Source organism: Cotesia glomerata, linkage group LG6, assembly GCF_020080835.1.
Source record: "Cotesia glomerata isolate CgM1 linkage group LG6, MPM_Cglom_v2.3, whole genome shotgun sequence".
Taxonomy (NCBI): domain Eukaryota; kingdom Metazoa; phylum Arthropoda; class Insecta; order Hymenoptera; family Braconidae; genus Cotesia; species Cotesia glomerata.
The window spans coordinates 11,056,007-11,069,973 of record NC_058163.1 but is presented as its reverse complement, the minus strand read 5'-3'; the positions used below and the strand labels follow the sequence as shown (position 1 = coordinate 11,069,973).

The 13,967-nt window shown below is 31.4% G+C and overlaps 1 protein-coding gene and 1 long non-coding RNA gene across 2 annotated transcripts in view; both read left to right on the top strand.

The window, feature by feature from the left end:
• LOC123266475 (protein escargot-like) overlaps nucleotides 1-10,812 on the top strand; it is a 65,714-nt gene extending 54,902 nt beyond the window's left edge. The window contains exon 4 of the mRNA XM_044730714.1: nucleotides 10,744-10,812. Coding sequence (XP_044586649.1) covers nucleotides 10,744-10,794 — 51 coding nt within the window. The 3' untranslated portion in view covers nucleotides 10,795-10,812. The remainder of the gene's footprint in view (nucleotides 1-10,743) is intronic.
• On the top strand, nucleotides 3,103-3,496 carry LOC123266478. The gene is made up of 2 exons (XR_006509784.1): nucleotides 3,103-3,237; nucleotides 3,344-3,496. It is a non-coding gene; the product is annotated as an uncharacterized LOC123266478 (long non-coding RNA).
• Nucleotides 10,813-13,967: the final 3,155 nt, after the last annotated feature.

Below are 13,967 nucleotides of genomic sequence, written 5' to 3'. Positions count from 1 at the left end.
CATCAAGCTGCCTATTCTGTGATAAACCTGCCCTTGAACTTTGAAAGTTGGCATAAAATTTCCTTCTCTTACCTCTTTGGCTCTAAAAGATGTCATTTGGAAACATCCATTATACTTACGGGTATTTTTTAGAAAATGTTCTGACAATGGATCCTGATGAGTCAATAAGCTGTGTAAAGGTTCAGGATGGAGGCCAAGCTTAGAAAGTTGAACTTTACCACTACTGCAGCACATTCCTTGAGTCTCATCTTTCCATTTCAAAGCATTACACCATTGGCAAGGAGAACGGGGACCAAGATTGACAATTTTGTCATTGGAATAATCAATTTGACAATTGTATTTAAAACCAGATTGTTCGGTGAACAAGGCCCAGTAGCGATTAACTCGCTCCTGGGGGACTCCCAAATTCAAGAGACGCACCTGTCCACCGCTAGTTCCCGCAAAAATCGAACCGCCAATAGAAAATCAGCCTCTCGATCACGTCATGAATCGACCGCTTTATTGGCTGATCGCTCCCACTAGACATGCGCAATAGCCTTCTTCCCCAACTCAACGAGGAAGAAGACGAACTATTGTTATTATCTTTCGCTTCCACGCTTTCGTTGCAACAAGTCGCCATTAATTCCGCTTTACTTTCGCTTATTGTTAATTAACCGCATTTCGCTATTTTTATAATTTAAATTGCTTAAATTAACCGCTAATAATTCGCTTTAGTTTGTTATAGATAAATTGTGTTATTTGTGCATTTATTTCACCGCTTTTATAGTGCCGGCAGAGTGTTCACCCACGTGTCACCCGGCATCGCTTGTGCTACCCACGCTGTGTATTATAAATCCGCTTTTATTTAAACAATCCGCTATTTAACATATTAAATATAACTTGTATTTAGTGTAAATAAATTCATAGTGTTAATTTTTAATAATATTTACGCGTTTTAATTGAGATATCCAGACCTAAACCTGATCCCCGCTTTTCCGCTCTTTCAGTAATTATTCACAGATAAACACTTAGAAGTCCAGGGCAATAATTTAGTCCTTGTTGTTTTTTCATGGTATTTAGCTGTAGCTGCTTTATTAACATGCGGATTTCTAGTCTGATAATCTTTTTGAGCTTTATTAATAACTTCAGGATGATTATTAACATACGTTTGAACTGCTTTTTTTTGGATCTCAGGATGATTTTTGTATTATTTAACAGCCTTTCTCTGAACTTCTTTATGATTTACCGCATATTTTGAAGCAGCTTTTCTAAGTTGTTTAGACCTAATTGTACCTGAAAATCTTTTTCGCCGTTTTTGTCCTCTCCTTGATGAAAGTGATGGTTGAGTGAAAGATGCTTGAACGTTATCAATACTTTCCGATTGAGAAACACCGTTATTGATGGGTTCAGTCAATGGAAGTAAAACGTCAAAGTGACCTTTATTAAAATTCCCAGTAAACCTTAATCTTTTAATTCCATTTGTTGCTTCTCCAAACGCAACTATTAGATGACCATGTTGGTACACTTGAAACTCATATGTAAATAATTCTGCCGCTGCTTTGATTTCACAAAGAGTTCCATACGTGTTGGGCCTCGACATGTCATCAAAGTACGAATGTTTATTACTATAAGGTTCTCCATTTAACTGATTGGTAAAGCATTGGAATCTCTGCCAGTTTTTAAACACGTAAAGCACAATTTCACTTCTTATTTGATCACTAAAAGACACTGTGTTATACAATAAAAACGATAATGAAGAAAAAAGACACGCGCCGTCGCCGGGAATTTCAATAATTTCGAAAGAAATGCTCGATTCCATTAGTGTGCAGTAAAAATTTGTATGGGTAAAAGAAATTGTGAAAAGTAAATTATGATATGTAACCGGTAAGTATAAAATATTAATAGAATAATTAATTTAAACTAAATTATGATCATTATCCAAATAATATCAATCAATCAATAATAACCTATTAAATATGATGAAGAGATTGTCAAAAGTTAATAATGTAATACAATTAGTAAGAATTGAATGATAACAGAATAATTAATTCAAAATAAAGTATTATAATAAACAAAATAATATCAATCTATGAATTAATAATCGATTAAATACCGAAAGAAAATTCATGCAACTGGAAAATTTTAAATGATTATAACAGAATAATTCATTCAAATTAAAATATCATCATAAATAAAATAATATTAATCAAATCAAATAATAACTTACTAAATATTAAAAAAACCTTTCAAGAAATGACCTTTGATCAATGAGTTTAGTATTATCTAATTATTATATTCAAATAAAAATTGGATGAACGCTATATCAACTAATAAATTTTTTTTTTTTTATTTATGATAATAAATTAATTTCTGGAAAATCCCAAGCAGCAATGAAAATATTTAAATATTCAAGAAAATATTAATTAATGAAAAACTTATCATTCGATGATCATTTCACATGATGTATCGATAGTCCAGATGTTGATTAAAGTTACTAAATTATTCGTGATGATAATTTCACTGAACAATTTTAATCAATTTTAGTAAATGATCATTTCACATGATAATATTAATTAATTTCACTTTAACTATCAATTAAATCACTTTTAGAAAATAATTCGTTTGACAGCTATCTGTTTTCTCTTTAAAACTTTGACACATTAAAAAAATATTAATGAAGTTAAATAATTCATTTGTTTTGGAGATAACTTCAAGGCTATTTCAAAAATAAATAAATAAAATAGAAATATAAATAAAAAACATAAATATATATCAAAAATAAATATTAAATCAACAAAATCAATAAAAAATAAATATTTAATCTATAAATCATTGCATAACGATAAAAATTATAAAAAATAATGAATCTTGATAATTTAAATTTAGAAACATTAATTATACATGGAGACATGGCTTTTACGAATGATAATTGGTCGCACGAACTCAAGAAGCAGATAATTGGTAAGTCAAAATTAAAATGTATACACTTCTCAGATAATTTTAATTAAAAAAAATTTGAATAAGAAAAAAGTTCTTAGTTAAATTAAAAAGAAATTGCTTTAAAAATCAAAAATTGAAAATTATATTAAATAATTTTTATTTTATCTGAACTACGTTGAAGAAGTCAATGGAACATACATTGTTGGTTGTACAACCGTTGTAAAGGTTTTCTTGAGAGATGGGCGGACTCATGAAGCTATGTCATTCAAAGAATCTCGTAGCGAATCAATTGGCGCAGCTTATGATGAAGCACGAAATGTAATTATTTACAATATTATTTACATGTATTTTTTACATTATTATTTACAGTATTATTTATAATTCATTTTAATAACTTAATCTTTTTTTTTTTATTTTATGACAGAAATCTTTCCATCGAGCCTTGTATGACGCCTTTACGTTTTTTTGGGAATTTATGAAGATAATGGAGAAGCTGAGTAATGAAAAGGTGCAAAGAATGGTCAAGCAGCAACAGTTAAAAGCCGAATGGAATAATAAAAATATTGTAAAAAATTAATTAGTCATATTATTTTAAAGTCAAAATTAAAATTTACCTTTTTATTAAAAAAAAAAAAAAAACACTAACGTATAAATTTATAAGTATTTATTCTTGGTTGTTTAACAGGACGAAATAAAAAATCGTTTCAAGTTTTGATCTATTGCAGCTATTAATTAAATATTTTGACTTTTTTTTTATTTTTATTTTACACCATGCATTTTTTCTAAGGGCATTATTTCCGAACTCTATTCCAGCCTAGTTTCAGAGTTCTAAAAGCTATAGATTGGAATACACATTTTTTTTTTAATTTTTAACGCCCTCGCACAACCCTCTTGGAGTTGAATATCATAAAATTGATTCTTGATAAACTCAAACATGCCAAAAAAAATATTTTGGCCAAGTTTTAAAGTTCTTAAAGCAATAGATTGGAAGATACAAATTTTTAATATTTTTAACGCCCCCGCACAACACCCTTAGGGTTTAATATCATAAAATTAGTTCTTAGTAAATTCAAACATGCCAAAAGAAATATTCTGGCCAAGTTCCAGAGTTTCAAAAGCTATAGATTGGAAAAAACAATTTTTTTAATTTTTAACGCCCCCGCACTCCCTCTAGGGGTGAAATATCATAAAATTAGTTGTTAGTAAACTCAAAGATGCTAAAAAAAATTTTTTGGTCAAGTTTCAGACTTTTAAAAGCTATAGATTGGAAGATAAAAATTTTTTTTTAATTTTCAACGCCCCCGCATTCCCTTCTGGGGATGGAATATCATAAAATTAGTTCTTAGTAAATTCAAACATGCCAAAAAGAATATCCTGACTAAGTTTAATACCTATAAGAGCTGTATTTTTCAAATGTGAATTTTTTTCAATTAACACCCCCGCAACCCCTCTTGGGGGTGGAATTTCGTAAAATCCGAGCTTAGCTGACCTCTACTCGGTGAAAAGAATATTCCTACCAAATTTCAAGTCTTTAGCTCTAATGGTTCCAGAGATATCGTGATGAGTGACTATATAGGTGGAAATCTCTTATATATTGTGATGCCTTTTCCGGCACTGGCGTCGACAGGGCCGGATCAGGTCACCAAAAATTGGCTTACCTGGGTCGTATATTTGGTTGGGCGCCAGGAACTCAATGTTCCACGGGTCGATCTGGTGGTGGATCTTCGTGGGCGGCGGGTCGGTGTTGAAGAGATTCAAAAATCGAATCACGGCAATCGACGAACAAAGAAATCGAAATGGGACGATAGGATCGGTTAATCAGAGCAACAACAATTAAAAAAAATAATTGAGGCGTGCAATTCTAATCCAACAACGGTTTATTCAACAACAAATATATACTGTCGGCAATGTCGCATTAATAACAAAATTATTTAACGCAAAAATAATTCTAACGCAAGACTAGTGCTAACGCAATGATTCGACATTTCAAAATAAACCAAATTCTAGAAAGAAATTCGAGTAACCAAAAATAAAAATTACAAAGCCCTTTCTTTCAAACAAAATACATAAAATGTCGGTTCGCCAAAATGCTTCAACAAATTTCGAAACGAATAAATAATTCAACTCGCAAAATTTATTCAAAATTTCAAAACAAATAATTAATTCAATTCGCAGAATTTATTCGAATTGTCAAAACAAATACTTAATTCAATTCGCAAAATTTATTCAAAATTTCAAAACAAATAATTAATTCAATTCGCAAAATTTATTCAAAAAATTTTTAAAAGGAAATAATTATTCCAATCGCAAAATTTTATTAAAAATTTCAATCGCAAAATTTTATCAAAAATTTCAATTGCCAAATTTAATAACAAAATCTCAATCGCAAATCTTTATCAAAAATCGCAACAGCAAAATTTATCTACGAAGTCTTCTCTTTTTTTTTTTATTAAAAAAAAAATATAATAATTTCAATCGCAAAATTCAACCAATAATTTCAATCGCAAAAACCTAATAAAGATCTCAAAATTATCCAAAATAATTCAAATCGTCAAATGGTTCAACAATGACAAGAAGAAAAAAAAAACAAATTATGCGAAGTATTCGAATTCGTCAACTTATTTTACAAAGCACTTTACTAAGCCGCTTTGTCGGGTATTTGAAGCTCGAGGTAGGTAAGCAGTACTTATAATCCCGACCAAAAATTCCACACACACAAACACGTGACTCAACGGTACCGTGCCGCAGAGTGTCGTCACTAAGCTTCAAAAATACCGCACGGAATTTCTTTAATTCCGTGCAACTCGAATTATAAACAAATTATTTTAACACGACGAAATTCGCGGTGATGACACCCTGGGGCTAATAAAGACAGCGACCAGACTTACCCTGCAGCTACCGTAGACGTCTCGGGCGATGCTGACCAAGTAGACGAAGTTGGCGGCAAAACTGACGGAAGAGCGTCGATATCTCGGCGATGGCGTGTCCGGGGTCGTAGTGTCCAAAACAATTCAGCGAAATATTTCACAATAATGTACACAATCGTACTCACGTCAGCGACAAATTTAAAAAAAACTCAACAGCAAAAATAATCAAAATAGAACGGCACGATGCCACAGTCACGGCGTCCAGATCAGAATTCCTTGCTAATATGGCTGCCTCCTCGGCAACCCATGCTCTTTTCTTTTCGGTTCGTTCCAAAAACTCGCATCCAATCAGCTCACAGCTTCTTCTAGCCGGCCGTTGTATTCCGGGATGCGTCCAGTATTCCGTTGCGATCGATGATTGGTCGATACTTCGATTAGTGATCAGCCTCGTGTTCAGATGGCGCCTCGCATACTTGTTGTTGGTCGCTCTCCGTCGTCATTGGTCCGTTCAAATTTTCTCGTCGTTCTATCCTCGCGGCCAGATGTCACGTTGATCGTCGATGGCTCGTAGAAATTCGCGGGTCGTCTGATCGCTATAGTCTAGTCTCACTCACTCATGCATTCAACAATAGTTCACACTCATTCCGGTATTCTTTTTATTTGAATTTTTAATTTAAATTCGGCGCGTTTTCTTTTACTAATTTTACCTCGAGCTTCTCATTCTGATCGGGAGGCTGCTTGGGGCGACACAGGCGCGTCGAATCTCTGCTTTTCCTCAGCTTAGCCAACCTAATAATTTTAAAACTCGGAATTTCAAATTTTAGAAAATTTTCTCATGTCACAATATATATAGATATAAGATATATATATATAGATATAGATATATATATATATATACATATCTATATATATATATATAAGCGAAATACCACTCACTCACTCATCACGAGATCTCCGAAACTATTCGCCCGATTGACTTGAAATTTAGCATAGTTACTCCATTCGTGATGTAGACGCTCACTAAGAACGGATTTTACGCAATTCCTAGCCAAAATGAATTTTTCGTCTACCATCACATATGCCCTCCCCTCCCCTCCCTCTCATTCTTCTCCTCCCCTCCCGTGCCCTATAATCTTTCCCCTTCCCTATATCTCTCTCTTTTTTTGGGAGCGAAATATCATTTTGACCCTCTAATCTAAGAAACCATCAGTGGCACCCGTAAATTATCGAACTCAACCCCCCTACAACCACCCACGCTAATCAACCGTTGCCATGGTTACCGTTGACAGGGTTACCGTTGACAGGGTTACCGTTGCCATGGTTACCATTGTCATGGTTACCGTTGCCGTGGTTGCCGTTACCATGGTTACCGTTGCCATGGTTACCATTGTCATGGTTACCGTTGCCGTGGTTGCCGTTACCATGGTTACCGTTATCATGGTTACCGTTGCTATAATAACTGTCAAAATGATTGATTTTAAATTTTATCGATTGACTGTTGGGACAGTGGGAATTCATAATCATACGTTTTTTAAGAAAGAATAGCTAAATCATTAATAACTGAAATAACTTATATGTATTGGAATAATCATGAAGGATGAACTCGATTATATCATAACACAGATAAATTAAACATAAATATTATCAAGTTGATATTGTTAAATGATTATACTGATTTTAATGATTAAAATTAAAATGGTAAATTGTGTCTGATGCGTCTTCTCTAAAATTTCACAACGATATCGTTAAATTATTTTAAAAAACGGTCGATTTAAGATAATTTCTAATAAAATGAGTAATAATAAATATATTTTTTAATACCACTTAATTTGTTATGAATTTATTAATAACTAGCTGATACCCGCCCGCTTCGATAGGAATACAATAAATTTTTATGGTGTAACCTAGATGAAAAATATAAACAAAATGGTTAATTTCAAAAGATAATGAATATAAATTTTGAATTAGAGAAAAGTGATTGTTTGTGATGACCGGTGTTAGCAGTATTAAATATATGAGAAAAGTATTTTATTATTAACATTTTTTAAAATTAAAAAATTATTGACATTTTTAAAATTAAATAATACTATGAAGCGGAAAAGAATAGGAGTTACGGATAATTATTACGTGAAGCGTTCCAACATTCACGTAACAGAATAATTGGAGGAGGAAGAGATTGAGAAAGAAATAGGAAGGACCTTCTTAATAAGAGTTTACAGAATATGCGAGAAAAAATTCAGATAGCTCGGACAGGGATTCGAACCCAGAACCTTCCGGTGACATGTCGGCTACTCTACCATTTGACCTATCCGGTATAGACTAAATGTTTAGGATAACATTATTATAATGGGAACGCATCTCACTACACAGTACGTCATGGGTGATGCGGAAATCTGTCTAATGACAGATTTACTGACTAACTGACCCATTGATTGATTGATTATTAATAATAAAATACTTTTCTCATATATTTAATACTCGCTAACACCGGTTATCATAAACAATCACTTTTCTCTAATTCAAAATTTATATTAATTATCTTTTGAAATTAATCATTTTGTTTATATTTTTCATCTAGGTTACAACATAAAATTTTTATTGTATGCCCAGCAGAAGCGAGCGGGTATCAAACTATATGTATATATATATATATATATATATATATATATATATATATATATATATATATATATATATATATATATATATATATATATATTAGACTGTGCTAAATAAATCGAAGATTTTTTTTTTCGGTCCCATATTAAAATTTCGTTTAGAGATACGAAAAAAAATTGTGTCAAAATTTGAGCCTTCATCTTCACTTTTCAATTAGCGCTCGCAAAAAGAAGAATTTTCGCCAAAAAAAGATTTTTTTTCACTTATTTTTTGGTTATAGAAAATTTAATATACCAATTATGAAAAAACCCTTGGTATGGTTTTGTAGGAAATTAAATTCTCTACAAAGATGATTCTTTGTTGAATTTAAAAAATCAACAGCTTCTTTTTAATAGCTAATTTAATTAAAACTTGTTCGATAATTTTTGTTTTCAATTATCGACGGACACGTATAAAACTACTTCTTAAGAGCAGTTTATAGTTGATTTTCAAACGTGTTTTTCTCATGTATGTGATAAAATTTCGAAAAAAAACGCTTCGCTCTTCGATAGATAATTAAATGATTCATCAAAGAGCGAAGCGCTTTTTTGGAAAATTTTCATTTATTTATGCATAAAATGCGTTTTAAGATTCCATTTGTTGTACAAGTATGACAGAGATACTTTCGTTTGTCCAATAGAGGGCGAGAGAGAGGAAAAATGTAAACCCTTCTTAAGGGAGTATTCTACTGTAGAATTTTGAAAAAAATCGAAAATTTTTTTTTTTCATATTTTCAAAGTTTACATATTCAAAAATTTGTCATTAAAAGGATTTTTCAAAATTCCTATCATTTTATGAGTTATAGCCGTTTTAGTGACGTGGCATCGGTTCCGGTCCGTTGGTGTTACTACGCTCGTCGGCAAGTACTCGTCGGCAAGTACTCGATAGTCAAATCAAGTTTTTGTCAAGAGTGTAATGTATGGAAACACAAAAAAAATGATGACATCGAAGCTTATCTAGATTGGTATAAAGAGCATGAAGAAGTCTGCACTATAAATCATAAAGGAAGCGCCTGAAAAATGGAAGTTGACGCGGTTGTTGAAATGTTTGGGAGGTCGGAAACCAAGCATAATGACAAATCTATCCGATATATCGGAGATGGTGACTCAAAAACTTTCAAGGGCATTCTTGATATTAACCCCTACAATGATAACCCGGTAGTAGAAAAAAAGGAGTGTGTTGGGCATGTTAAAAAACGCATGAGTTCACGGTTACGTAAAGCAAAAAAAGATAATAAAGGCATTGGTGGCAAAGACGCTGGTAAACTCACTGATAAGCTTATCAATGAATTGTCTTTATATTATGGTTTGGCAATTCGTCGAAATTCAGATTCTGTTGAAGACATGAAGAGAGATGTGTGGGCAACCTACTTTCATAAAATTTCAACTAACGAAAATCCTCAGCACATGAATTGTTCATCTAGTTGGTGCAAGTATCAGAAGGCAATAGAAGACGGCACTATTGACGAATTTGACCACAAAAATCCTCCTCTAAATGACCAAGTTTCAGAAGTAATAAAACCAATTTATGAAAGTTTATCAGCTGATTCTCTATTGGAACGATGTTTGGGTTCTGAAACCCAAAATAATAACGAATCTTTGAATTCATTAATTTGGACTTTTGCTCCGAAGCACATTCACGCTGGACCGAAGACAATTGAGATTGCCACTTTCTTCGCAGTTAGTATTTTTAATGAAGGTTTTATACCTATATTGAAAATCTTAGATGTTATGGGAATCACGATTGGTCCAGAAGCTAATGCTTTTGCAGCGAGACGGGACGAAGCGCGTATCGAGCACTCGGAACTCCGGACTTCAGAGGCGTCAAAAGAGGGTAGAACTACACGTCTTCACAAGAGAACATCGGAGAATGAGCATTTTGAAGTAGAGGAAGGATTCTTATATGGAGCAGGAATCGCCGATTAAAAATATCTAAGTATTCTGTACCATTCTACAAGTAAAATTGTCGAAAACTTGTCTCAAAACTTTGAACGCGTTTTTCTCGGAACTACTTTTTTCGAGCTGGCGGTAAGGATATCTCGAGTTCTAATGAACTGATTTACTTCAAATTTGAAGAGGATGTTCTCTATACGTCGCTTCATCTCGTGAACCCTGCCCAAAACTATAACTTGTCATTTAGTATTTTTAAAAAATTCGGAATTGTTAAAAAAATATGAAAAAAAAAAATTTTTTTTTCAAACTGCCGCCATTTTAAAAAAAAATTTTTTTTAACTTATCCAAGGGTTATACGATAGCAGCATCTATAATAATTAAGAATCCGTCTGTTTTTTATGTTTCAGATCACCAGGAGGGTTGGAATAATGCACGCCAGGACACCCTCTTTTTTTTGACCCCCCCACTTTGACTGCTCATAACTTTGTCAATTTTAATTTTTTTTTTTTAATAATTTTTTTATGTAATAATAAAACATCAATAAACAAATGATAAAAAAATTGATTGTAAAAATATTTTTTGTTTCCTTCGTACAACGCTTCTAAAACCGGGCGAAATTCATGCCTCTACAGTAGAATACTCCCTTAACGAAAAGAACTGACTAATACAATTTTTTTTAGGAATATTTATGATCTAAAAAAATAGTTTTTATGCTTTAATTAATTATAGTATGGTACCATAGAAGTTAAAAATAATTTTATTAACAAAAATAATGAAGACAAAAAATTAATTTTTTCGTAATTTTTTATTCATAAGTTTCATTGACTTAAAGATTATTCATGCTTCAAAATTAATAAAATATATCTTTTTCTGTCATTTTTATTCGTCAACAGATTCTTCTATGGCGCTCGTAACTCAATACGGTAGTTGTAGTCTAGCCAACAAGTGCTTTTTTGGTTAATTTTTTTCAGCAGTCTCCGAAAATTATTATTGAGCTGTCATTCGATTCGGAATGGCATCTAGATGATTTTTGAAAAAAAATGAAGTTCCGCTTGTAAAAATTGCAAAAGTTATTAACAATTTACTGAAAAAAAGGGGATTTAGTTTTTTGAAAATATCTCAAAAAGTCTTAAAAAAAATTGTCTTGAAAAAATCTTAAAATAGTCTTTAAAAAATCTTACAGCGACAGAGCTCCGGAATATAATTATGGAGCATCTTTAAATTGTCTTAAAATGATCTAAATAAATTAGTCTTAAAACGATCTAAATAAATTAGTCTTAAAACGATCTAAATAAATTAGTCTCAAAAAAATCTTAAACATAAATTTTGAGACTATTTTGAGATGAGCTAACAGCGATAGAGCCCCGGAACATTAAAACGGAACGTCTTAAAACTGTCGGATATAATTTTTTAACAATTATAAATTCAATTTAAAAACATCTTACTCAAAAATATTGCGATTAGAAAGCCGTAAAATCATCTAAAAATTAATTTTCCCAACAAATTCGAGAACTAAATTTTCAAAAATCTGTTCTCGGAAATTTTTTTTAGCATCTTAAAAGAGTCTTAAAATAGTCTTGGTTTGTGTCACGTTTAAGATTCTAAACAAACGACAATTTTAAGACAATTTTGTCGATTTTTTTTTACACGGGTGGAGCAATTCTTGGAAGTTTTTAGAATAGATCCCCGTTGAAAAAATTAAAAAAATTTCATTTTTCAGTTTTTTGTTAATAATTTTCGTTGTTGAAAAATTAAAAACTTAAATTAATCGTCGAAAAAAAATTTTTCTTCAAAATATTAATAAGGAAGTACGAGCGCTAGACGGGGTGGGGATAGGTATTGACTAGTGTGGTAAGGGGAGAGCAGTAACCATATGATTTTTCTCAATATATAGATAAACATTTAACATTGGCTAATGTCGGTATTTATTTTTCTTTTAATACACTTTAATTAGTCGGGCAAGTGTAAATTTTTTTGAATTAGATTTATCACTAATATATTTACTTTCATCCATAAGTTTTTTAAAAATATTCACCAACAGTTTTACGAGAAAAATACAAAAATGTATCAATGTTTGGAGGTTACCCCATAAGACCAATGTTAAATTGCTCAACTTTAAAGTTAATTATTTATTTAAATAATCGGGCAATCTCCTTCAAATTTTTGGAATTTGTTTAGACATATTTAAACTTCATATTAAAGAAAAATCAAGCCTTTGATCAAAAGTTGTCTTGGTGCTCGTACTTCCTTAATGATAATTTTTTTAAATATTGGTCCTACAGTTCTGGGAATTGAGACTTTTTTTTGGGAAATTTCCTCCTATTTTTTAATCTTTTTTTAAATTTAATAAATCTTCATTAGTTTTTGAGATATTATCAAAAAACTAAATCCCCTTTTTTTCAGTTAATTGTTGATAACTTTTGCAATTTTTACAAGCGGAACTTCATTTTTTTTTCAAAAATCATCTAGATGCCATTCTAAATCGAATGACAGCTCAATAATAATTTTCGGAGACTGCTGAAAAAAGTTAACCAAAAAGGCACTTGTTGGCTAGACTACAAACTACCGTATTGAGTTACGAGCGCTACAGAAGAATCTGTTGACGAATAAAAATGACAGAAAAAGATATATTTTATTAATTTTGAAGCATGAATTACGAAAAAATTACGAAAAAATTAATTTTTTTGTCTTCATTATTTTTGTTAATAAAATTATTTTCAACTCTTATTGTACTATACTTTAATTAATTAAAGCATAAAAACTATTTTTTTAGATCATAAATATTCCTAAAAAAATTGTATAAGTCAGTTCTTTTCGTGAAGAAGTAGTTTTATACGTGTCCATCGATAATTGGAAACAAAAATTATTGAACAAATTTTAATTAAATTAGCTATTAAAAAGAAGCTGTTGATTCTTTAAATTCGACAAAAAATCATCTTTATAGAGAATTAAATTTCCTACAAAACCATACCAAGTGTTTTTTCATATTTGGTATATTAAATTTTCTATAACCAAAAAATAAGTGAAAAATAGTATATTACACACCTAGGGAAGTAAAGTAAGAAATGTCTCAGATCACATGTAATTGTTGGCCGAGGCGAAGCCGAGGTCGACAAACATGTGATCTGAGGCTTTCTTATTTACTTCCCGTGGAGTGTATACTATTTTTTTGCTCGACGAAGGCAGAAAGGGGCAACTTCGTTTAGCGCAGCGGGCTGAAAGTTGACGCTTTCTGCCCGTCGAGCAAAAAAAACTTTTTTTAGCGAAAATTCTTCTTTTTGCGAGCGCTAATTGAAAAATGAAGATAAAGCGCTCAAATTTTGACACAATTTTTTTTTCGTAACTAAACGAAATTTTGATATGGGACCGAAAAAAAAAATCTTCGATTTATTTGGCACAGTCTAATATATATATATATATATATATATATATACTAGCTGTTACCCGCCCGCTCCGCTGGGCACTTCATAGAATTGTATTTTTAGAGATCTAGACTTGAAATTTAATGGGAGTATTGTTTAAATTTGTACAGATTTCAAATTTTATCAGATTGGCCCGTTCCTTCCCAGTGAACACATGACTTCAATATGACGTCATTTATAAGTCATAGGAATGTCACAATATTTTACGT